Source organism: Coffea arabica, chromosome 4c (assembly GCF_036785885.1).
Source record: "Coffea arabica cultivar ET-39 chromosome 4c, Coffea Arabica ET-39 HiFi, whole genome shotgun sequence".
NCBI lineage: Eukaryota > Viridiplantae > Streptophyta > Magnoliopsida > Gentianales > Rubiaceae > Coffea > Coffea arabica.
In genome coordinates, this window is record NC_092316.1 from 4,497,253 (window position 1) to 4,520,550 (window position 23,298).

Genomic DNA, 23,298 nt, shown 5'->3' on the forward strand with positions numbered 1-23,298 from the left:
TAACCGTGAAGCAAAAACAGACAAGTACACGTGTAGATAGAGCCCCATCATTTTGTACTTTTATAAATCAAGCCAAGTTCTTTATTTTGCATGATAGAATTGACCACGTTAAGCGCTGCTGGGCCATGAATCTTTTTGTGGGCACAACATGGGAGAATTGATAAGAAGTCTACTTCAATCGGATGGGCCTAGCTTACTTGTCCCGAAAGACATTAAAAAGCCTCCTTCACTTATTTTATTGGCTTGCACAAAAACAGGAAGAAAAAACCCAGGAAATAGCTCTTATTTTATGTGGTTAGAGTATGAAAAATTGCTATATAATAAACGAGAGAAGGAAAAAAAATGCATGAGAGAGAGAGACGATATGAATACACACGTGAATAGAAAAGAATGTGTGCACATACATGTGTGTGTGAAAATATGCATGCACATGTGAATAGAAATGTGTGGTCTAAATAATTTTTTTTGCATATAGTAATTGAATGAGTTTTGGTATAACATCTATATCTATATAAATTAGAGAAGGAGTTTGTAGCATGGTTAAGTATAAATGCTTCCAACCCCTCATTTTTTTTTATAGAATTTTGAATTTTTTTTAAGTGTTATATATCCTTTTCACACCTTTTGAATTTAAAATGTAAGAAGATATTCCACTTATATAGGAATTTGGTTTGAAAACTATTAATATAAGGGTAAATAAAAAGGAAACATTAGCACACCTATTAAAAGTAAAAAAGTAAATAACAATATTTTACCCTTCAACTTAGTAATTTTAACTAAAATGGCAAATTATATAAAAAAAACAAAAAGGAAATAATATTCATTAGTCATAGATTTAAAAATTCAAGAATGGTACCATTCACGAAGTTTAAATTATGAAATCACTAAATAAAAAACAAAGTCATATTGGCATTTCAACGTGGAAAATATATATAACATTTGACCATAAACTGCATCTACTTAATTTGTACATATCTTATCCAAATTTGACTCTTATTCATTATTTTATGTATTCTTTTTGTTTTCTTCATATGTAAATATGTAACTGCTATATGTGTGTGTGTAATAGTTAAGGGTATTGTAAGATATTATCAGTTTTTCGTTTGCATTTTTAGATGCCAATGCTTGCAACCATTGTGTTCAATTTTCAATTTTATATGATTTTCATATTATGAGAGGGAAAATTAAATATATTGCAAAATGTTAAACCAAATTGCAAGTTATGATTTTCTTTTGTTTCAAATTTTATCTTTCCAATTTTATTTTGAAAGTACATATATCAGTACATTTTAAAATGTAAAACCAAATTACAAGTTATGGAAAATTTTCTTTTACTTCAAAGTTTAACCCCTCAATTTGGAGGTTGAATATGGAATGAATCACAAAATTTCTCTTTTGAAAATTTGAAATAATTTAATTCAATATTTTTGTGTGTGGCCAAGTCAAAATTAATATGAAAAATAACTAAATTTGGCATTTTTTTATACTTTTGTATTGAATTTTCATTTTTATATTTTACTCGCCAAATTTACTTTATAGTAGTGTAACATTGACAATATGTTAAATTATATGTTTTCAATAAAAAAAAATAGAGAAATTTAAGACTCTCGGACCAATAGAGATAGGAAATGGCAATCGTAATTACTATTATTTAAAAAAGAAAATTCCAACACGAACACAACATAGTATATACATATATGTACATATAATTCTCATAAGCATATAAGAGAAAACTATAGATTTTGTATAGCATAATATATCTTAAATGAAAAATTGTAATATTACTTTATTCTGGTTTGGCCAAATGGAAGAAGAAAAGAGAAATAAGGGAAAAAGAATTGGAGGAGGTTGGGGCGTGAGGGATGGAGGTTGGAGGGGCTGTCTAAGGGTTTGGAAGAATGATGAAGAAAAAGATGTGAAAAATTAGGGGTAGGAAATTAGAGAAGAGAGGAATGGAATACTAAGAACGGAAAAGGTCGAAATGAAAGTGAACTACTAAGTTGGGCAGAGAAAAAAGGGAAAGAAAGAAAGAAATTGTGGAGTATGACAAAGGTGATAAAAAATGAAAGGAGGAATTGCACTGTGATTGAATGTGTGAAGGTCATATGAGACAATGGATAGGGAACTGAAAATGAGAATGAAAATGATAATAATAGTTTTCAATAATTCTAAAAACTCTAGAAACACAGCTTGCAAATATTTTTTTAATCTATATTAAAATCTATGAAAAGCATTAGTTTACAAGCACTTAACAATTTTAGGACTACAAGATAGGAGAATTTTTTTTTCTAAAATCGTGGAAAATAAATCAGTCCTAATTTATGTTATTTATATTATAAATATTGATATATGGTTATAAACTGTAATATATATTATAAATTTAGTATAATTTTTTAGCCTTTGTCATATATTTTATCCTATATTACAATATATAAAAATGTATTATTATTTTGAACTAAAAAATAAGTCCGTGCACAGCACGGGTCAAAATGCTAGTTTCAACAAATTAGTAAGTAGAGTTTTACTTGAATGTTTGTATACAAAGCAGTGGTGCTTAATCAATTCAATGTCACACTAAATTTCGTTATCAAAGGGCCTCAAGAAATTTTATTTTATCCAAAAAAAAAAGAAGAGCCCTATAAGGCTAGAAGTCTATAGAACAAAAAGATTAGGAATAATTTCAGAAACCTCCCATAAGATTTTTGACAATTTCACTGAGCTCCCCTAAAAATTTAAAAAATTACACCTACCTCTCTTGATTTAATAGCTTTAGTAGTAAAATTTTAAAATAATATTGACTTAGTCAAATTTTTTAAAAGAATATCCAAAAATGCCCTTGTGTAGTGAGTTTTTAATTTACTTCCCTATACAATTATAAGATTATCTAGATAATTATAAGGAAAATGTGTCAAAATTTTCATGTCCATACCTATTATTTGATAAACAACTGTAATAATAATAAAATTATCACTATGATAGGATAATTTTGATAGTATTATTATGGCTTTAGATTTAAAAAAAAAAGAAAAGAAAAAGTCAAAATAATGGATTTAAAGTTGAATTTTGTGAGTAGTGAAATTATTATAATTTAATAGTGATTTTGGGCTATTTTTTTATTTATTGTTAATTTTAATACCAAAAAATAAAAAAAAGATTAACAAAAAACATTAGATTATGTATAAAGTTAACTCATCCAAAAAATCACTAGTTCAACATTTTGTTACAATAGAAAATAGAGATAATAGCAGTAGTTCTACAGTTTTATTGATAAAAAATTAAAATAAAAAGGAATAAGAAGGACAAAGAATGAAAAAATAATTTTAAAAGTCATTTTAAATATAAGCATACCAAACAAGGGAATTTTATTAAAATATTTAAGGGTAGTATTGTCATTTTAAATAATTATGGAGGTATGTATAATTTTAAAAACCTTGAGGGAGCTAAATGAAATTGTTAAAAACCTCAAGGGACGTTTCTGAAATTATCCCAAAAGATTATGAAGATTGACCAAGTAGGAGAATGACGAGGCAGTTGTTGGCTGTTTAAGAAAGAGGCGGAGTCTAAGGGTCTGCTCCCAATATGCCGGGAACAAAAACCGCAGCTTCTGTTCTTTTATGCACTCCTCCATTTCTATCTCAATCCAAGGAAAAAAAAAAAAAAGAAAATCTGAGACGAAAAGGAAAAGAAACACAAATTTAAAGAAAGAAAAATTGAGTGAAAAGCTAGAGCAAACGAATCCCAACAGCCCAGAGCCTTGAATCCAGAATTACAATGATGGATAAAAAAGAAAGGGCAAGGGAGAAAAGAGAAATGAGGCGCCAAGAGATCTCTCTTCTCCGCACCATTCCCTATTCCGATCATCAAAGGTAATTCTTTTAGTTACTCTTGGAGCAATTTCTTCTGCTTTCATGTATCTGTTAGAAATCCTGAATAATTGATCGTTGTAAATCTGTATGCCCTTGAAATTACATAATCTGTTCAAGCTAAAACGGGTTAATTTTCTTTATCTGCTTGATTGAGGATGTAAATTTACTTGGATTTCGATAATGGGCTCCTTCTGATATGCATGCTGATTGCATATTGCAGCATTTCATACATTACAAAAGCATTAGGATTCAGGTTGAACATGGTATTCTATTTTCTCTTTCCTTTTATCTTCTGTTGTTCTCGGTGCGTTCTCTTTAGGTTGAGATTTATAATTGATTAGCTCATTGTTTCAATCTAATGCATATCTTATTAAGAGCGGTTGGGGAGGTTTTAGGATAATGCAGTTTGAATGAGGATTTGGGGTGTCAAATGGGAACTTTTGTAGGGTTGGATGAATGCCACGGTATTTAGACGCAGTAAGGTTAATGCTGGAATTATGGCGCTTAAAAGCATAGTTTGATTGACCCATTTTAGCCTCTAAATTATGGCTTGAATAATTATGTATGCATGAAATGCCAGTTTTCTTTTGAATTAGTAGAGGTATGCTAATCTCCTGTCCATAACTGGAAGGATGTTTAAAGATTATGAAGTTAGTCATATGTCATTGACTATGTTTTTACATGGTCGCATTTTGGCTATAGACATGGCTAGAATATACAGGCAGCTGTTTAACTCATTTAATACTTTCTATTTTCCATGGATAAAGTGTTTGTTCATTGATATGTCTCATGTCCATTGCTTATGAATCTGACTTGTACATGAGAAGTGTTAAACTATTTGTAAATTTGAACAATTTAATAAAGAGAATCAAATGCTAGATAATTCTGAAGTAGTTAAAAACACAGACTTCCTAACCATGAATCTGGGAGTAGATTTCAGTTCACTTATTAAGTGCATGAACTCCACTAAACTAACTCCATTACTATGTTATCACTGGATAAAGCCACTATTAATTTGTGACGTTTTAATGAACAAAAATGTTTTTCTTGATCACAGTATCAGGTCATCTATTAAGTTATCCTTTTGCATAATTTATCTAGTTAGGCCTATTCCTCACTTGCAACAACTTCCGTGAGTGTGTGTGGAACTATAGACAAATTACAACATCGGAAAATACATTTCTTAGAGAAAAAAGCTTTGAACATAAGATCTGTAAATGTTGGTATTTCAGATGGTGGTCTTCTGATACTGTTGCTGTGGTTACGGGTGCCAATCGGGGAATTGGTTTTGAGATTGCACACCAACTTGCAATGCATGGATTGACCGTCATTCTCACATCACGAGAGACTGGTGTTGGTGAAGAGGCAGCAAAGGTCTTGCAAGAAGGGGGTCTAAATGTGGTCTTTCATCAATTGGACATAGTGAATCCTTCATCAATTGAGACATTTACTGAATGGATACAACAAAATTATGGCGGCTTGGATATACTGGTATGATGGAACCCATTTCAATACGTACTTATGCTAAAATTGATGCATGTGACATATTAATTTCATCAAGGACGAAGGGAGGAAAGAAAAGAGAAAGAAGAAAAGAAAATAAGGGATTATAGATAAGAAGAAGGCTGATTATCTATTAAAGTGTTCTCACTCTACCTTACTGTTGTCATATCCTCTCTGATTGAAGCTAAGCTACTTTTCAGTTGTTAACGTGAATTTGTAGGTAAACAATGCAGGAATTAATATCAATATTGGGTCAGAAAACTCAGTTGAACATGCTGAAAAGGTTATTGAGACAAACTACTTTGGCACCAAAAGCATGATTAAAGCTATGATTCCATTACTTAGGCCTTCAGCTTCAGGTGCTCGTATTGTTAGTGTCACCTCACGTTTGGGAAGGTTAAACGGCCGACGAAATGTAAGTAATACTTTGATACTTCCATGTATTTCTATTTGTATTGCATTCATGTTTTCTGAAATCTGTCTTGAACTTTTGTTTCTTACCTGTTAACTTGTTTGATTGGGTAATTGTGCTATCCGTAATAAATAAATTTGGGTTATGTACGTACCTCTTTGGGATCCAGGGAATGATTTTGGTCCCAAAAACATCTATTTGTTTTGCTTTGATGAATGTAATGTTTAAGGCCAAAATAACAGAGGTACCTGTAGCATGCACAATGATAATTGTGATACTTGTTGGAAGGTATATTCCTCCACAAGTAGTGGCAAAGCATATGTGCTTCTTTTTCTGCTGTTCTAAACTTAAATAGGAAATTGGAATCCTTTTCATTCTGTGTGTCTTCTCACATAATCTCTGACTTGCGTTTTTTGTTAGAATATGTATTTCTTAATGTTTTTCTGTTGTTACTGTAGCCTAAAGTTATGTTTCCCTTCCATTTGACTTCAGCCCCCAAAACCCCTGCAGGAAGGGAAAAAAAAAAAGATTGCTGTTCTCTATTTCATTCATTATCAAGTCAAGCAGCTTAGTCTGCTTCTTGATATGAGTTCCTTGGCAATCTGTGCAATTCTGGATAATCCACCAATCAAGTGGTTAAATACCTACACATGGTAGCAGTAAATAACCACAAGAGATTGTGGAATATATCCTTTGAGTTGAGAAATCGTGTGAGAATTCTATGAGATCACCTTCTTTTTAGTCACATTATTCTTGATTTTCTAATTTACAAATACATTTTCCTGCATCAAACATTCAAGTGTTTGCTTATTTTCTGCTAGAGAATTGGAAATCTTACGTTGAGAGCGCAACTGGAAGATGTGGGCTCGTTGTCTGAGGAATTAATTGATGGCACTATGAACAAATTTTTGGAACAAGTCAAAGATGGTACTTGGGAATCTGGCGGATGGCCGCAGGTATATACAGACTACTCGTTGTCAAAGCTAGCAGTTAATGCCTACACAAGGCTAATGGCGAGAATTCTGTCCGATCGGCCTGAGGGTCATAAAATATACATCAATTGCTATTGCCCAGGATGGGTTAAGACTGCCATGACTGGCTGGGCTGGGCATATTCCTCCTGAAGATGGGGCTGATACAGCAGTTTGGCTTGCACTACTCCCTGAGCTGTCTGTAAGCGGCAAGTTTTTTGCAGAGAGACGTGAAATCAATTTCTAAACTTGTGATTGACTATTGTTGTTGAATTTGAGTTAAAGTCTACTTTGTGTTTGGCCAAGACCAGGCGTAACCAGAAACAACAGAAGGAAAGTATATCCGTTCAGAGACTTGTGCTAGGATTTGCCTTTGAAACTGCAGTGTTTCCAACTTAGCTAGCTGTTGGAGTAAAGAATCTACCGGGCTGTCATAGAGATTTTTGGTCGCATACCAACCTAACTCGGGCAACATGGCGATGGATGGAGGCAAGAGCCGAAGGAAATGCAAGACAATTTCAATCTAGCACTAATAGGTTTTCTTTTCAGTTGTGCAAGTTTCTTTTCCTTTGCCCATGTTTTGCTTTAGAAACCAATCAGCTCAACAAGTAAATGCAATGGCAAATACTCGAGGTTCGAATAGTGTATCCTCACTATGAATTTTTTTTTATTCGCCTGTTACAATAATATGATTCCTCTGGAATATTTGTCCAGTGACACAATATGTGCTCACCATGTTACAGTTAAATTATGCGTAATTTCTTGGTTGGTATATTAGGAGGAAGGAAATTTGATTTTAAAAAAAAAGTATTGCCATGCAAAATTGGAGTTAAAAGTGATGCATTGAGTTGATCTACTCAACAGATCACCATTGTACTTTTACTACCCATTATTGTCATTTCTTCTCCTGTTAAATCATCTACATTCAACAGGCATAGGAATGCACCACAGAAAGCAATGTGTTTGGATTGCATTTTCCGTCATTTTTCATGAAAAAAATATTTTAAATGAGGGAAAAAGGTGATAGAGAAATGTGATCACGGAAAACGACAATATTTTCCGACAGAAACAAGCAATCCCAACAAGACAGTTTTTACTAACATCCATTAACAATTAATGTCCCTTTGAACCAATATATTCTTGTAAAAACACTCTTGATTAAAAAAATAATTTAATATAATAATCACCAGAGATAGCAATAAGTCGAGTCAATAACATCGAATTCAATTTTGACTCGGCTCGAATTTGACGAATATTATATTCAAACTCACTTAAAAAAATTTTAAAGAGCTCGAACTCACTCAAGAAAATAAAACGAATTTAAACTTGAGTCGAGCACAAATTCTATAATAATAATAGTAATAAAGATTTTTATAGTTTCGCTATCAAATATACATGTGTATGTGAAAATTTTGCAAAGCTCACAAACTTTTGAGTCGAATGCATTAATTTAAAGTTTGACAGCTTCAGCTCGAATGAGCAATTGAGTGAGCTGCGAGAGGAATTTGCGCGTTTTCCCGGGAAACCAGGCGGACTGGACATTACAAAGCCACGCTAACACCGCATACGCACTTTACCCAAATGTACGATGCAAAATAAATAAAAACAAAAAAAAAATCCCAATTTCCGTCGGTGATCGTTAATAGCATCCCAAAACTTAGAATTCTTTATCCTTCAAAAGAGCAGTAGGTAAGAACCCAATTTCAATTTCCTCCAGATTCAGAGAATTACAGAAATTAATCATCCACTCCCTGACTTCTCTTGCTTTAGAACCTCAAGCAGAAGGTTCTACACGGAGGCCCAAGATGTAAGTTTAAACTCCTTTCCAATTTTTGGTTAGTAGTTGGTTGTTAGGCCTAAGATTATATTTCTGACCCTTTTTTTGAAGCTTTTTGTCATTGAACTTTTTTTTTGGGATGAAGATTTAGGAACCCCAAGCATTCCAACATTTTCAAAGTCGCGTCGTCTGAGGTAATTTCATACCAGAAATTACGGTTTTGTTCCCTCTTTCCATCAACCACCATCCATGTCTTGATTTTACCGGTTGAATTTTTGAATATCGCGATGAGTTTTAGAATCCTGCCGGAGTTGGAGGTTCTAAACTGATATGATTGTTCTGTCCATTTTGTTGTATTTTCCACACACACACACACACACACACTCTCTCTCTCTCTCTCCTTATTAAATTTTGAGTTTTGCTAGGATTGGTTTCTATTCTTGATAGTAAAGCAATGATCTTTACTGTACAAGTTTTTCTTTTTCAGTTCATTTTGATGTTGTGATTTACATATTAATTTTGGGCTTCTGGTAGCATTCATTTACAATAGCCTAGAAGGAAAATGCTGTAGAGGGGATAATTTTATCTTTGTAATTTGTCATAGTTGTTTATTGCGAATTTGAGCTTAGATGCGTTTATTGTGTAAATCTACTATACTGAATGGGAAGGAAAAGGATACTTCATATAGGCTCCTTTTAGCTGCAGTAGGTTTGGAAGCAAATTTGCAGCTTGTATGTGAAAGGAGTTTAGAAAGGAACGCTTTTTAATAATGTAAATGATAGTGCTATATGATGATATTTGGTTTGATGCAACTCTAATCCAGAATTGAGTGAAACAAAAATGCAGATTAGGTTAGATGTAGATTTAGAAATGGTAGTTGTTGCATGTAATTCCAGTTCTCTAGGGTTCTCAAGATCAGCAGTCTATTGTGACCCTTACAAGGAAATGTGCAACTAGAAGTACTATTTGCCAAATGATGGGAGTTAGTGGGTGTCGTTTTTAAATCATACAATAACTTGATATAGCATCTGATTTCTAATTTAGTTCTGAAAATTGGACATGCCAATATGCAGCCTTTACCAAGATGGCAAATTTGAGAAGGGCTCTTCTTTTCACCATTCCTCGCATTCTTAATTCCTCGAATCAGACCTCAATTGCCACCTCCACAATGTCCTCTCACAATATTTACAGGTTAGAGACCTCATACAATATTGTTTTATCTATATCTATATGCTTACTTTTTATTTGATCATTTTTGTTTCTGCTCTTTTAGGCCAATTCTTGGTTCATTGCCATGTTTTTATTCTTCAAATCAGGCACTGAATATTGATCTTTCCAATGAAGAAAGCAAGAGGCGGTTGTTTAATAGGTATTCTGTTGTGTATTGATTATACCTTTTGTTTATTTTGTCCTTTTTACCATTTGATTTTTCTTTTGTGTAGTCCAGCTTCACTGATACTCTTTGCTAAATTTTAGGCTGCTCTACAGGAGCAGACAAAGAGGGTTCCTGGAGCTGGATTTGATTCTGGGGAGATGGGTTGAAGATCATATTCATTCTATGGATGAAAATGGAATTAAAGCCCTTGTTCATGTCCTTGACTTGGTATCTTCGTTTGTCCTTGACTTTTCTGCTTCTCAACCGTTCAATCTCACTTTTCCTCAAATGATTGGAACTTTACAGGCCCTTCACCATTTGATTGAAATTAAGTTGTATTAAGCCTCGTCTTCTAGTTTTCATGTTTGTTATAAGGTGGCATTTTGTTGGTCTGGATATCTTATTGGTTTGACTCGTCTGAAATGTTCATCCTACCACTGGATGACTTGGCTGTTTCATTCTAGGATATCGCAAATGTTGCTCAGCGTATATGGTATGCATGATAGCACACGTCAGTTTAGGTTTCCGTCTTATGAGACACGTAATGTCTGACCTGGCCCAGGATTTACAGTTTCTGCCATTTTAATTACGTGCTCATCTTTCTTGAGCTTCTGGTCTCTGACAAACAAAGCACTGATAATTGATTCGTCTGGCTCAAATTAATACTATATATATATATATTTTTTTTTTTTATGGTTTTGGATAGCCACTTTGACTTGATTTAGTTGACTATGCTCCCCTCTTCATTGTTGTTTCCATATGTATTGGCAGGAAAATCCGGACTTATGGAAGTGGTTGACTGGTCAGGGGCAACCTCCAGAGGCAGTAAGAATGAATCCTGTGAGTTAAAACTGAAAGTTGTTTGTTTTGGTTTTATTCTTTAATGCCATTTATTGCACTCTGACGCCCTAAAACTGTGGTTGCAGGTTTTTGCTGATGTGCAGAAAAGGGTAGTGAACAATCTGAACAGCCATGCTTCTCCAGAGACGAGAGCAACTCCTGGGCAGCCATGGGTGAGGGGGTGGGATGATTTCAAGAAAGGACGTGATGGCCCAGCGGTGGGGAATCAGTAACGATATTTGATCCTGAAGGGCCAGCTGTTGCCGTTCTCTGTCATGCCGGCTGTAGCATAGAGCGACACTAGAATATATTTACCTAAAATAAATCATGTTATTAGTACTGTGTTTTTTACTTTGTGATAAGGCTGTGCATGAGGGAGACTGTATTAGATTTGAAACACACGCTGTAACAAGTACAAAACGTAATAGCATTCCATGACAAGCTATGCCTTTATCGTCTTCTACATGATGCAGCAATTTGTATTGTGGGTGTCAAACAAGTTAGCCACTGGTTCCATTGAAAAGTTTTACTGACTTTTACACGAGTGACGGGAGAATTTTCTCAAGTTACCTACCCAACACTGCTGCGATGCAGAGCCACTTTGGAGCAAGAAAAAAGAGTTTGGACGTCGCGGAAGCGGGCAAGTTGAAACATCGGTATGCGTCCATCCCGACTTTTGTCAGGGAAGCCATTGATGCTTAAGCATAAATAACTGATAATTTACTAAAATTCCCATTTCTACTTTTGTAAAAGAAATCATTGATAGCATAATTAAGCTCGCAAGGCACTAGGAATCCCATGTTTCTTTTGCTGCATTAAACGAAGAACGCAGAGGATGCGGGCAAACAGTAGTGTCTGTCAAAAAATGGACAAACCGAAATATATCTACCGACTGACTGACTACCTTATGTTATGCGGCCCACATAAAAGAACGCAGGCGAATTATTTACACAAGACAAATCTCTCATTTGTGTGAAAAACCTTATCAACATTAAAGCCCCTTTCTCACCTCTTCCTTTTCCTACTCTCCCTGAGGACCGTGACCGTTGCACATTCCAGTCTACGGAGTCTTTGAAGTTCAGTAGAAAACTGACATCTGAGAAAGAGAAGGGGGGGAAGAAAATGCCTAAGCTCTCTCCTAACAAGTTCATCTTCTACTACTTCTTGACCACTCTTCTCTCTGAATCCTCCCTCTGCTTTTCCTTGATTGCCTCAGAATCTACAGACCCAATTCCAGTCCCATGGCCAGAACAATTCCACTCAATTCTTTTCGTGAATAACAGTGAGGGATCTCTACAAAAGGTTGACCTGTGGTATGACTGGCCAGGAGGCAGAAACTTCAACATCATTCAGTACCAGCTGGGAAAGCTTCTTTATGATTTGGAATGGGACAATGGCACCTCTTACATTTACACCTTGGACTCCAACAAAGAATGCAGAGTATTGCATTTCCCAGTGGGAATTCTAAGACCAAATTGGCTCGATGGTGCAACATATCTTGGTCAGAAATACATGGACGGTTTTCTCTGTAATGTGTGGGAGAAGGTTGATTTCATTTGGTACTATGAGGATGTGGCCACCAAAAGACCTGTTTATTGGGCTTTCTTCACAGGTAAATGACTTTTGTTATTCTTCTTAATTCTGTATCAATGAAGCTTGTAAGATGTGTTATTATTAGTCTAGCTTTGCATAAAATCTGAATTGGTGACGGTCATATTTCTAACCTTGAAAAACTGTTGCATTTCTTCCCTTGGGTTCCACCACCCCCCCCAAAAGGGTAAACTCGTGTGGACCTGGTTTTGGGGAGATTGATGCTTCAGATGCTCGTAATGTGCGCATGATCATTCATTATTCTAGGAATGCACAAGCATTTAATGTAGCCGCGTGGAATTAATGTAAATATTAGCGAAAATTAGAAAGGTTTATACACAAGCATCTGTTGCTCCAGTTTAAAGGTGTCTCAACATCTTGGACTTTTGCACCCTTTTTGTTTTATATAGTTGTTATATGTGTGGTGGTCGAAATTGCTGTAGGAATGGTAGCACATGTGATGACATTTGAGGTTGGTAGTGTCCTTGAAGACCCCGAGTGGCAAGCTCCTGTATACTGCTTTACGGAGGCCGTGGAGGAAACAAAACCTGTGCTTGATACTTTGGGCGGTCCTGTTTCTCGTGCAAGTCTGATGAAGGGAGGAAAACTTATGAGTATGTGAATTAATGTCTTTTTATTGCAAGTAATTATCGATGAAGCTGGATGATTTTCAGTCCTTTCTTCTCGGGTATTTCCGTTTTCCCTTTCTGGTTATCAAACTAGTAAACATTTCTTCATCGCAAGCAAACCAAAGACTTGGAAGTGAAATGAAACTTAGCAATTCTGGAATCAAATTCCAGGACAGGGAAAGCAAAAATAAGTATAGAAATTGTGTTACCAGTTTTTCTTTATTATGTAGTTGCACACTGAGTTGGCCCTCCTGGCAATAGCATAGCCCCCTCTGCAGCATTAGCATAAAACATGCAAACCACATCCTTGCTGAATCTGCGTTGCATAATCCGATGGAGAAACTTCATCTCAGTCACCAACCCACGTCCAAGCTGTGGGTCAAATGGAAGTTTGTTTGCAACTGGAAAGTTTAAAGACTTGAAAGTGGTGTTTAAATTTTAGAAATATGGTACCCTTTTTATTTTTTGTTTACTTCTTTCACCAAATTACAAGAATAGTCAAGATTCATGTAACGTGTTATACATGTTAATGGGGGGGCAGAAAAAGTGATTTCTGAAAATTTCAAGCTTATTACATTACATTACATCCGTCAGTGTCTCTGAATTTACCTGTGTCTATAATATATTGGTGAATGTATTTTCGTAACTGTCGTGTGCATGTGGTGTGAATAAGGAGGAAATTGATGCCTTGCCATTGGGAGGTCGTATTTGAAGACATAATAAATATTACCCAAGGAAAAAATTGAACCATTGGGAGGTCGTAATATTACCCAAGTTTAGGTCTAATAGGCCAAAACTTGATCTTTGTAAATCCAATGATTCAGGTTGCGCCACACTATTTGACAAGACGGTGGTGTGGCACAATTTGAATCATTATTAGGTATTTGAAGATCGGGTCTACCCAATTGTGAGCCGGTCCAATAAGTATTTCCAAGTGTTAGCCGGTCCAAAAGTATTTACGTCCGGAAGCTCCTAACTAAGTACCTTGCAGCCTCCAATAATTTTTACGAAAAGCCCCAAATTTTGATGGCTCTCTTCCACCATAGGACCACTACTTAACTATCTCTTTCAGGTTTGCATATAAGACCCGGAATTTAGTATTAATACATGATCCTTCCTACTTAATTTTCACACTAGAAAGCGCTCTTTCTCCAAACAATTTTATTCGCTTCTCGGTTCCTCTTCACTTTTATCTCTGCAGTCGGCTGTTTTTTCTTGATTGCTAGTTGCTATCAAATCCAGAACAATTTTGGTCGACCCTTTCAACAGATTCTCATTTTGCAGTCGGCTGTTTTGAAAACCGGACCGGACCGGACCACAGAAATTAAGCTGCAATGCTCATGTACATAGAAATTAAGCACCAGAAAGGAAAGAGATAAAGACTGAGGAGACCAGATGATTGTGGGTGGAAAAAAAAGAAGGGATAAGTTGAAACAGATTATAAACAAGATTGTAGCTCAAATCTCTTTATCATTAGACAGAGGATAACAAAAGATGGGACCCTTATCTTATATTACACAATGGTAGCCATACATACTTCATCGTGTTATTAAGGGGGAAAAAAGAAAGAAAAAACCATAGTTAGATAAGTGCGAATGTATTACGAGAACAATAGACCACTGCGAAAAACCAAAGGCTAATGACTAAACTGACTTGCGAATCACATCCAGAAACTGCAAATCAGGTATCCCTCATCTACTTGAACAATCATCAAAAATCAGATTCTCCGTTAAAAGCCAAAATACAAAATGTAAATAGAATAGGCGACTCCATAGTTAGTTAATACATGTATGTATGGATCTCAAGATAGCCCGCCATCAGACATTGTTTTGATCCTCCGAGCAGCAGCATCCCATCTTCAGTTGCATTAGACGAAACAACAGCACAGCTTCTACCGCATGGGGATTCTTGGGATCGGCACCCATGAATTGTCGATTATCAACTATGGGAACCACAACCTGTCGGAAGCCATGTTTAGATGGTGCAGAAGAACTCATCTTGACTGAGTATGTTTGCACTTGGCAATTGGACTGTTAGCATGATTATAGGAGATTTGTCTAGCATATTCATAACATGATTATAGTAGATTTGTTTAGCATAATTATAGGAGATTTACTTAGTATAATAGCAAATATTTTTATGTATAAATAGATATTGTATTCCCTATATACACAATTTTTCTCATGATTCTCTGTCGACCCAAAGATATGCTTGGTTCTCTAGCAATACAGATTGATGTGAGATAGAGTTCTAAGTCGACCCAAAGAAATTAATGGGTAAAGATCGATCCTATAAAATGATGAAAATCCCTTTTCCTATGCCTCATATTTTGGCAACTGGTGGGTCAATCTTTTACTAGGTTCTTTCACAAAATAGAAAATCAAGAAGAAATTATATCAAACGTGGAGTCAACGCGTAAATTATCTCCCATTGGTAATCGTAGAAACGCAAATGGATTTAATCGAATTTAAGTCTACGCATGTCAAATTGTTGGGATTAGTCAAATCCAATCCAAATTCATTATTGTGTTTTTCATTGGTATCCATCTAACATCTTAATGCACACCGTATAAAATAATATGGGTTGAGGTAGGGGGTTGATTTTGTGTACTTCGGGCCCATACCCGTATTGACATGCACACCTTAATTGTTATAATTAATTGATCAACTAGTATAATCATGTCGGGAAAATCATTCAAAATGTCCTTCACATTTTATAAAATGACTTTTTCGTTCCTTACTTTTAAAAGTGTAATTTTATGTACTTTACAAATTCACATTAGTCAAATTTGGTCCATATCTAGATTTTCAACTAGTTTTTTGTTAGAATTCACCACTTACCTTGCATGTGATTATTTTTAGAGGTAAAATTATCAAATTAAATTTTACATAATCCGATTCATAGTCCCTCACATTTCACAAAATGAATTTTTTTATTCCTCATTGACCATGTACATGAATATTTTTTTTTAACCTATGTATATATCTATTTGATTTTACCTGAATAGTACGCATAACATATAATATATTTCTATTTAATTTCACCTAATTAGACTAATTGTAGTTGTACACATACTATTCAATAGATATATACATAAGTTTAAAACTAACAAATTTGTTTTAAACTCATGTATATATCTATTTCGTTTTACCATGCGAACCTATTCAATGTTTGTGACTTTGTGGCCTTTTCTCTTGTGGTAATAATTCATTTATTGAGTTGTACAATAAGATCATCTAATTAGTGGGTTCTAATTCGAATTCTATAGTCATGATAACAAATTGCAATTTAAATCTGAAATTTCTACTCAACACTTTTAAGACCAACTGTTGAATTATTTGTATTGTAATTGTTTTAAGATTTCAAAGTGCCAATCACTTCCTTTTATCATACTTTTCCTTTGTTTATTTTTCTGTCCAAATTTAATTCGATATAAATACTCAATAATGTTTAGGATTAAATGTCTTCTTTGTTTTCAATTTTCGAGTAAAAAGAAATAAACATGAGTTCAAAACTAACAATTTTTTTTTAAACTCATGTATATATCTATTTGATTTTACCTGAACATTACATTAAGGAGAAATCAAATAGAGATATATTACATGATATTCATATTATTTAGATGAAATTAAATAAATATATACATAGGTTTAAAAAAAACTATTCGGACACATGATCAATGAGGGATAAAAAAATTCATTTTGTAAAATATGAGAAATAGAAAAATTCATTTTGTGAAATGTGAGGGACGAAAAAATTCATTTTGTAAAATGGGAGGGATTATGGATTGGGTTATGTAAAATTTGATTTGACATTTTTGCTTTTTAAAAATGATCACATGCAAGGAACGTGATAGATTCCGATAAAAAAAAATTAGTCGAAAACCTAGGTAAGGATCAAATTTAACTAATGTGAATTTATAAGGGACGTAAAATTATACTTTTAAAAGTGAATGATGAAAAAAGTCAGTTTACAAAATGTAAAGGATGTTTTGAACAATTTTCCATGTTTTATTATGTAAAATTTATGAATAAGGAGTTGAGGCTAATTTATTTATTTATGTCTCAAGTTCTTTATACTCTCAATAACCATTTCTTTTTCATCAATCACTCCAAATAATAGTTGCAAATCAAAATATTCAGCCATATTGAAAAATTTCAAAAGTTTTTGCATCATCAACATACCTAGCAAATTATAAGGGAAATAATTTATCCGCTCCACTTGTTGTGTTTATGCACCTCTACTTTTGTTCGTGATTATTTGAATTGGATAAAATGCGCTTATTTTTGGCCTCATATTTTGGAAACCCATGGAGATGTTTTTATTAGCTCTTTTATATAATGTTAAACAAATAGGAATATTAGGACGTGAAAAGTGGCCTCAATAAATTGGAATATTGTCCATCACTAATTATTTGCAAAAGACATAGTTGGATATATACCCCATGAGATTTGTTTATCAAAATTTTACTGCACTTGCACTCTCCACTGATTAAGAAGTATCATGTTTGCAACCTGTAATGTCATAAAAACTTGTTATTCTAACTGTTTTATTCCTAGTCCAAGCAAAAAACCAAAAAAAAAAAAAAAATGCAGCCAAAACTTTTTATATGAATGTGGCAATGCCCAACTCGTTCTTCTTCATTGGGAGGTTAATATTTTTGGCATCAAATTTTAAGACGGGAGGAAACGAAAGATTACTAGAAAAGAGAAAGCAACTAAACTTTTCAACATTGTTCAGCAATCATCGTTGTTGTGTTTTTGAGTCACGAGTGTGTTTTTGACTATGAATCAAAGTATTTTGTGCTCAATAATTTCATGACAATAAGCTATACAAATACATATTGTGAAATTAAGACTACTTATAGTCAACTTGAAATTAGAAAGTGATCCTTTCCGAATTAGGAGGCGAAACATGTTCAATACGCGAAGCAAACAAGAGAACTACTTACACTAGATGAACCCAAAGTATAAAAGGAAAAAAAAACCACCAAAGATCAATGTAAGAAGCTAACTTGATTCGTGGTTAATAAGAAATTTTTTTTTTTTTTGGGTTTGGGCATAGTAGAAAAGAAACTTAATTTGTACCCAAAAATTATCCTGGCTATTTAGTACTTTTCGAAAATAACAACATGGATGAAGGCACAAGGATTAAGTGGTTTCTTAGAGCAAGTTTGGTACCCCAAAAAAAAAAAAAACCTTTGTAGTTGCATCCCAACTAGCATATACGTTACATTAAATATGATAATAAAATTGTAACCTAGTTGGTTAGACGTTTCACCTGTAATCGACAATTCATAGGTTTGAATTATCAAGGGGAATAAGTGAAAAATCACTATTGATCCAGTTTTATGTACTGAAAACAAAAATTACATTAGATGAGATTAGGCATGTCAATGGGTACGGTTTGGGTTGGATTCCTTTGATCCAGATCCAAACTCATTTAATTTAGTTAGACCCAAACCCAGGTCCAGACTCTTTTGGGTCTGAAAAAGTAAGCCCATATCCAAACCCTTATGGATCTGGGTATCCAATGGGTATCCATGGGTATTTTCTGAACATACTAAAGTAAAAATGTAATTAAAATATATAGAGTTCATAAATAATATAAATACCATCTAATTTTTGTTTTCAAGTAATAAAATTAACATTCAACAAGTTGAATGCAATATTGTGAAATCAAAGAAAGAATTACTATTGACTACTTCTATGTATTTTTAAAGATTCAACTGCATCCACATCCAATATTTTATTTGTTTGCCTTTATCTTTTCTCCTTTTCTTGAAAAAGTTTGTACCAATTACAATGACAACTAAGATTAATTTTTAAAAAAGAAAACAACCATAACATAAATAAATATTTAGTTTTATTAAAGAAATGTAATTTTGTATCTCTTTTCTTATTTAAACCTTAATGTTGGTAAATGTCTCGCAATCCAGTACTAAAATAGTGAATGAGATAAAAGTCATTTAACTAAGGACCGATAGCAAATGAATAATAGAATAGGAAAATTTATAAACACCTACTCATTTTTTTTATTCAATTCAATCATTAGTAATCACTAATGTTTCAACCATATCTAGAAATAATTTGGCACGAGTTTCATCAATCATCTAACTATCAACACTAAATGCAGATTCTGATGCCATAAAATCTTACTATATTCGATCTAATAGCCATAAAATATTATATTATTTTATAAATTTACTAATATATATTATTTAATTAAATATATATGAGTCTGGGTAAGATCTGGTATGGATCTAAATTTGGATATGAATTGTAGAAAACTAGACCCTACCCAGACCCACGACTCTCTCACAGGGTCTAGGTTTGTGTAGAGTCTGGATTTGAGAAATTAAATTCAAACTCCACCCAAATATATTGGGTCTGGGTAGGGTCTACCCATTAACATGCCTAGATGAGATTATGATTCATTGGAGAAAATAACTCGGTTAGTTGATCAGTGTATGACGTCACATTCTTCGGAATTCTTTATCTAGGGAACATGAAAGAGCTTGCTCTTTCCTTTTGTTATCACTTAGTCTAAGCGGCACTTTAGCTTCACTTATTCAGCTATGGTAGGATTTTAGATACAAAACAGGCTTCATTGTTTTATTGCTTCCCAGATTGATAAAATGCCTCCAAAAAAAAGCCATTTTCTATTCCAATGCAGGTCAAAGCAACCTCAGAGTGCAACTTTCTTGCAAAGAAAGATTAGAAAATTGGCAAAGAAAATTTGAAGAAGTTTATTTTATATAATGTATTAAAAATATGGATTTAGAATGGAGGGGTGTGAATTTATCCCCTTCCAACTTATTCATTTTATATAATGTAGAAAAAATAGGAAATTTTAGGACATGAAAAGTGGAGTCAATATATAAATTATTTTCCGTCGCCAACATATAACACAGACGATTGTGTTAAGTAAACGAGATCCTCTGTTCATTATATTTGTTCATTTTCTTGTTTAATGTAAAACTACGTAGTTCCACTTAGTAATACTGCTGACTTGGCACGTAACATTGAATGCATATATTCAGAGATGTTTGGTAAATGGTTTCAAATTAAAAGCAATCAGCAACCACAAGGAAAGTACAATCAATGCTAGCAAAACGAGGCGCGCCATTATCTTTACCGTAAGAGGGCAGCCAGGGTCAGGGTTATGGTCATGCACCACCTGGTTGTCGTTGCCACGAGGTGGGCGCTGCACGACGGTCCTAGCTATCGGAAAATTTACCGGTCGAACGTCCACGGCCAGGTAATATATGCGCTGATTATCCCGCGGCTGTGGGTGTCCAACTTCTGCATCGCCGGAGCTCATTCTCCGAGTATGAGAAAAGAAAAAAATAATAACAACAACAATAAAAAGTGCAGGATCTGTAGGAAATAAACCCAGCAAAAAAGCAATGAAGTAAAACAGACAAAGGAAGAATTCTTCGTGGCAGGGACCTTCACAGTCTTAAACCAAACTAGCTATTTATAGTTCTATTTGTTAGCATGTCATAATTAAGTTGGTGTTAGTTACTTTCCCATTGGATTTACTTTAGTAGTTGTAGGGGGCAGCAGGATCCACAGGGTAGCCATAGATGACAGAAGGGACAAGACGGAAGAAACTGCTGCTGATTGATTCTGAATGCGTTGTTTGGATCTATGCTGCGCATAATGATGATGACCACGCTTTCTTTTTCTTTATTTTTAACCAAAGAGTTGGACCAAAAAAGTGCGATAAATGCTCAACAGCAATGTGTTAAAGATAAGAAAAGAGCTCGATTGATTGATAGAGGGCTTGTTTTCGATTGATTATTTTAGTTAATAGTAAATTTTGATTGATAGAAGGCTTTATTACGTAAGCTAATTATAAATTTTGATTTTTAATAATCGAATTTTGCAAAATCTAAAATTATGATTTGAGATTTCAAAATTAAAAAATATAGTACGTGACTTAATTAGGCCAAGGCTTGATTATGTTAGCTAATTATAAGTTTTAATTTTGAATAATCAAATTTTGCAAAATCTAAAATTATGCAAGGAGATTTTGATTATATGAGCTAATTATAAATTTTGATTTTGATAAATCAGATGTTGCAAAATCCAAAATTATGATTGGAGATTTCAATTTTGAAAATACAGTGCCAATAGTTTGCTTATTCAAGTTATTGTCCAGATATAACATAAATTTTTTTTTTTTGATTAAACTTCTAAACAACCATTATCCTATGATTGGAAAAAAATTTAAAGTATTACTAATGTATAAGTATATAAGTAAAGAAAAAAGACCACCCCCTATTTGTTCTCTTATTTTTCTCTCTATCGTTTATTGCATATATCTCATAACTCTATTTAATAAAAATTTTAAAAAAAAGTTTAGCATAAAAAATTGAATATGTTCATGTACATAACATTATTAGTACTCTGAACAAGAACATTACGAGCACTATAAATAAAAATAAAAAAAATATTTTTTTTTGAATCAGGTGCAGTTGGTAAGGTGATGCCCATAATCAACTACAAGAAGCAAACGACCAAGCATTGGTCACTAAAGTTACGAGCATGAAATTTAAAAAAGAAACTACTCACACTTCTTCATCCCTCCTAACATTATGCCTTGGGTACCATTAGAGGGAAACCAAACTTCCACCTCGGCACAGTTGAGACTGATCTTCCTCCAACCTTTTCCAGGCCAAAACGACCGTTCGAAGTTGGATTTAACATATCTATAGCGACCCTCCAAATAGACGTCGAAATATGAGACTTGACTGCGTATGTCCTCGGGCGCAATTGCAGTCGTCAGAGGCTGCCAACAAGCCTTCGGCCCTGCCAATAGATGTTTCTGATATCCTGGATCTTTCCCAGAAGCCATAAGGTCCGCAGCTTTAGCGTCGCAAAGATACTGCTTATTGTCGCCATATTTCTTATTGTCATAAAATAGCGACACCTCAAATCCGCCGAGGATGTATGAACTATCGTTGGCTAACAGTCCAATGCTCCAATTTGCTGCTATTATTCCAGATTGGGTTACATTGAAAGGAGAAACCAGCATTGAGCTGACGTAGAATTCTGGGCCGTTTGTAAATAATAAATTTGTTCCACTCAACAACCAAAGGAAAAACAAGAAACAAATACCCGCTGAAACAAGCTTTACTAGACAGCCACAGCAGCAGTTGCCATTGTTAGGACCTCCGCTATTGTAGGCCGCGGCACCAGCCACGGGGTTAGGAGTTCGGTTATTATAGGCGGCGGCACCATCCACAGGGATGCCATAGACGACAGAAGAAGGTGGCTGCTGAGTAATTCTGAATGCGTTTTGTGTACTTGTGCTGCCCATTGTGATGGTGGTGGTGGTGGTGGTGGCGGCAACAAGAAAATAGCTAGATATTAGAGAGAGTTGAACTATAAGTACGACAATAAAATAGCTAGATAGAGCATTATTATTATAAGGGTAGATTTCGATTAATAGAATTTCAGAATAACCCGAATCCTAGTTTGACAAGAAAATCCAATTACAGCTAAAGTAGTTCTAGTAGTGGACTAGGAAAAGGTTACCTGGCCAGGCCAAATTCCAATTGCACAATGAATATTATTAAAAATCCCTCAAGCTCGGGGCGTGCCTAAATTCTAATCCACTTAAGATTTTTTTTTTTTTTTTGGCAAGAAAAAATTTATGTGAGTTCAACTCTGATTATCACTAAGGATCAGAGCATGTCCTAAAATCATAAATCGTTTACAACGTTCTTATAAAACATCCACTAATACAACTCTCGCATCCACTTAAAGTAATGAAACTGGTTGGAAGTATTGTTTTAGCAGCACTAATTTGAAATATTCAATGTTTTCGCGTGGTTACCAGTTTCAACCGTCCTAATTAGATATATATATATATATATATATATTTTTTGGTTACGATAGCACATACAATGCGAACTCTTAGTGTATACAATATATTAAAACTTGTATGTTGACGTTTAATTGGTGAATAAAAAATATAAAGTGTTTTTTTGCATTGAATGAATGTGCATATTCAATATATTTGACTTATGTACAAATATATAACAAGCTACGGGGAATAAGGTTTTCATCACTAATCTAGATATTAATAACAATTTGCGTACCTCAGTGTTAATATTTTATGGTATGCATTGCTTCATTTTTCCTACCATTCTGCCTTGCGTGCCATTAGATGGAAACCAGACCTCCACATTTTTGCAATGGACGTTGCTCTTCTTCCAATTTTTGCCTGGCCAAATCCAACTCATATGCTTGTCCATGGCATGCCTATAGCGAACCCATATTCTGATTTCGAAATAGGCCACTCCACCATTGATATTCTCTGCAGC

At 34.2% G+C, this 23,298-nt stretch overlaps 3 protein-coding genes across 6 annotated transcripts; all 3 read left to right on the top strand.

Moving 5' to 3' along the window:
- Positions 1–3,560: 3,560 nt before the first annotated feature.
- Positions 3,561–7,473, top strand: LOC113738564 (uncharacterized). The gene is made up of 4 exons (XM_027265803.2): positions 3,561–3,866; positions 5,099–5,357; positions 5,590–5,784; positions 6,603–7,473. The coding sequence occupies exons 1-4, from the start codon at positions 3,772–3,774 to the stop codon at positions 6,996–6,998; spliced, it is 945 nt and encodes a 314-aa protein (XP_027121604.1). The 5' UTR covers positions 3,561–3,771; the 3' UTR covers positions 6,999–7,473.
- A 694-nt stretch (positions 7,474–8,167) lies between these two features.
- On the top strand, positions 8,168–11,206 carry LOC113740033 (succinate dehydrogenase assembly factor 2, mitochondrial-like). 4 transcript variants are annotated; one of them, XM_027267522.2, is made up of 7 exons: positions 8,168–8,558; positions 8,640–8,722; positions 9,602–9,719; positions 9,802–9,897; positions 10,005–10,131; positions 10,675–10,743; positions 10,830–11,206. In XM_027267522.2, the coding sequence occupies exons 3-7, from the start codon at positions 9,613–9,615 to the stop codon at positions 10,974–10,976; spliced, it is 546 nt and encodes a 181-aa protein (XP_027123323.1). In that variant the 5' UTR covers positions 8,168–8,558; positions 8,640–8,722; positions 9,602–9,612; the 3' UTR covers positions 10,977–11,206. The 4 variants fall into 4 exon arrangements, with proteins under 4 accessions (XP_027123323.1, XP_027123322.1, XP_071901723.1 ...); XM_027267521.2 differs by having other exon boundaries at positions 8,417–8,558; positions 8,674–8,722; XM_072045622.1 differs by having other exon boundaries at positions 8,417–8,558; positions 8,674–8,722; positions 10,017–10,131.
- Positions 11,207–11,655: 449 nt separating this feature from the next.
- On the top strand, positions 11,656–13,184 carry LOC113740032 (uncharacterized protein At4g14100-like). Its single transcript, XM_027267520.2, has 2 exons — positions 11,656–12,355; positions 12,777–13,184. The coding sequence occupies exons 1-2, from the start codon at positions 11,866–11,868 to the stop codon at positions 12,953–12,955; spliced, it is 669 nt and encodes a 222-aa protein (XP_027123321.1). The 5' UTR covers positions 11,656–11,865; the 3' UTR covers positions 12,956–13,184.
- The last annotated feature ends 10,114 nt before the right edge of the window (positions 13,185–23,298 follow it).

Excerpts from the sequence above, each read along its gene's own strand:
- LOC113740033 (XM_027267522.2), top strand. The coding sequence starts at position 9,613 with ATGGCAAATTTGAGAAGGGCTCTTCTTTTCACCATTCCTCGCATTCTT. Across the intron at positions 9,720-9,801 it reads TCCTCTCACAATATTTACAG|GCCAATTCTTGGTTCATTGC; the intron begins GTTAGAGACCTC and ends CTGCTCTTTTAG. Across the intron at positions 10,132-10,674 it reads TTGTTCATGTCCTTGACTTG|GAAAATCCGGACTTATGGAA; the intron begins GTATCTTCGTTT and ends ATGTATTGGCAG.
- LOC113738564 (XM_027265803.2), top strand. The coding sequence starts at position 3,772 with ATGATGGATAAAAAAGAAAGGGCAAGGGAGAAAAGAGAAATGAGGCGC. Across the intron at positions 5,358-5,589 it reads ATGGCGGCTTGGATATACTG|GTAAACAATGCAGGAATTAA; the intron begins GTATGATGGAAC and ends GTGAATTTGTAG. Across the intron at positions 5,785-6,602 it reads GGTTAAACGGCCGACGAAAT|AGAATTGGAAATCTTACGTT; the intron begins GTAAGTAATACT and ends ATTTTCTGCTAG.
- LOC113740032 (XM_027267520.2), top strand. The coding sequence starts at position 11,866 with ATGCCTAAGCTCTCTCCTAACAAGTTCATCTTCTACTACTTCTTGACC. Across the intron at positions 12,356-12,776 it reads TTATTGGGCTTTCTTCACAG|GAATGGTAGCACATGTGATG; the intron begins GTAAATGACTTT and ends AAATTGCTGTAG.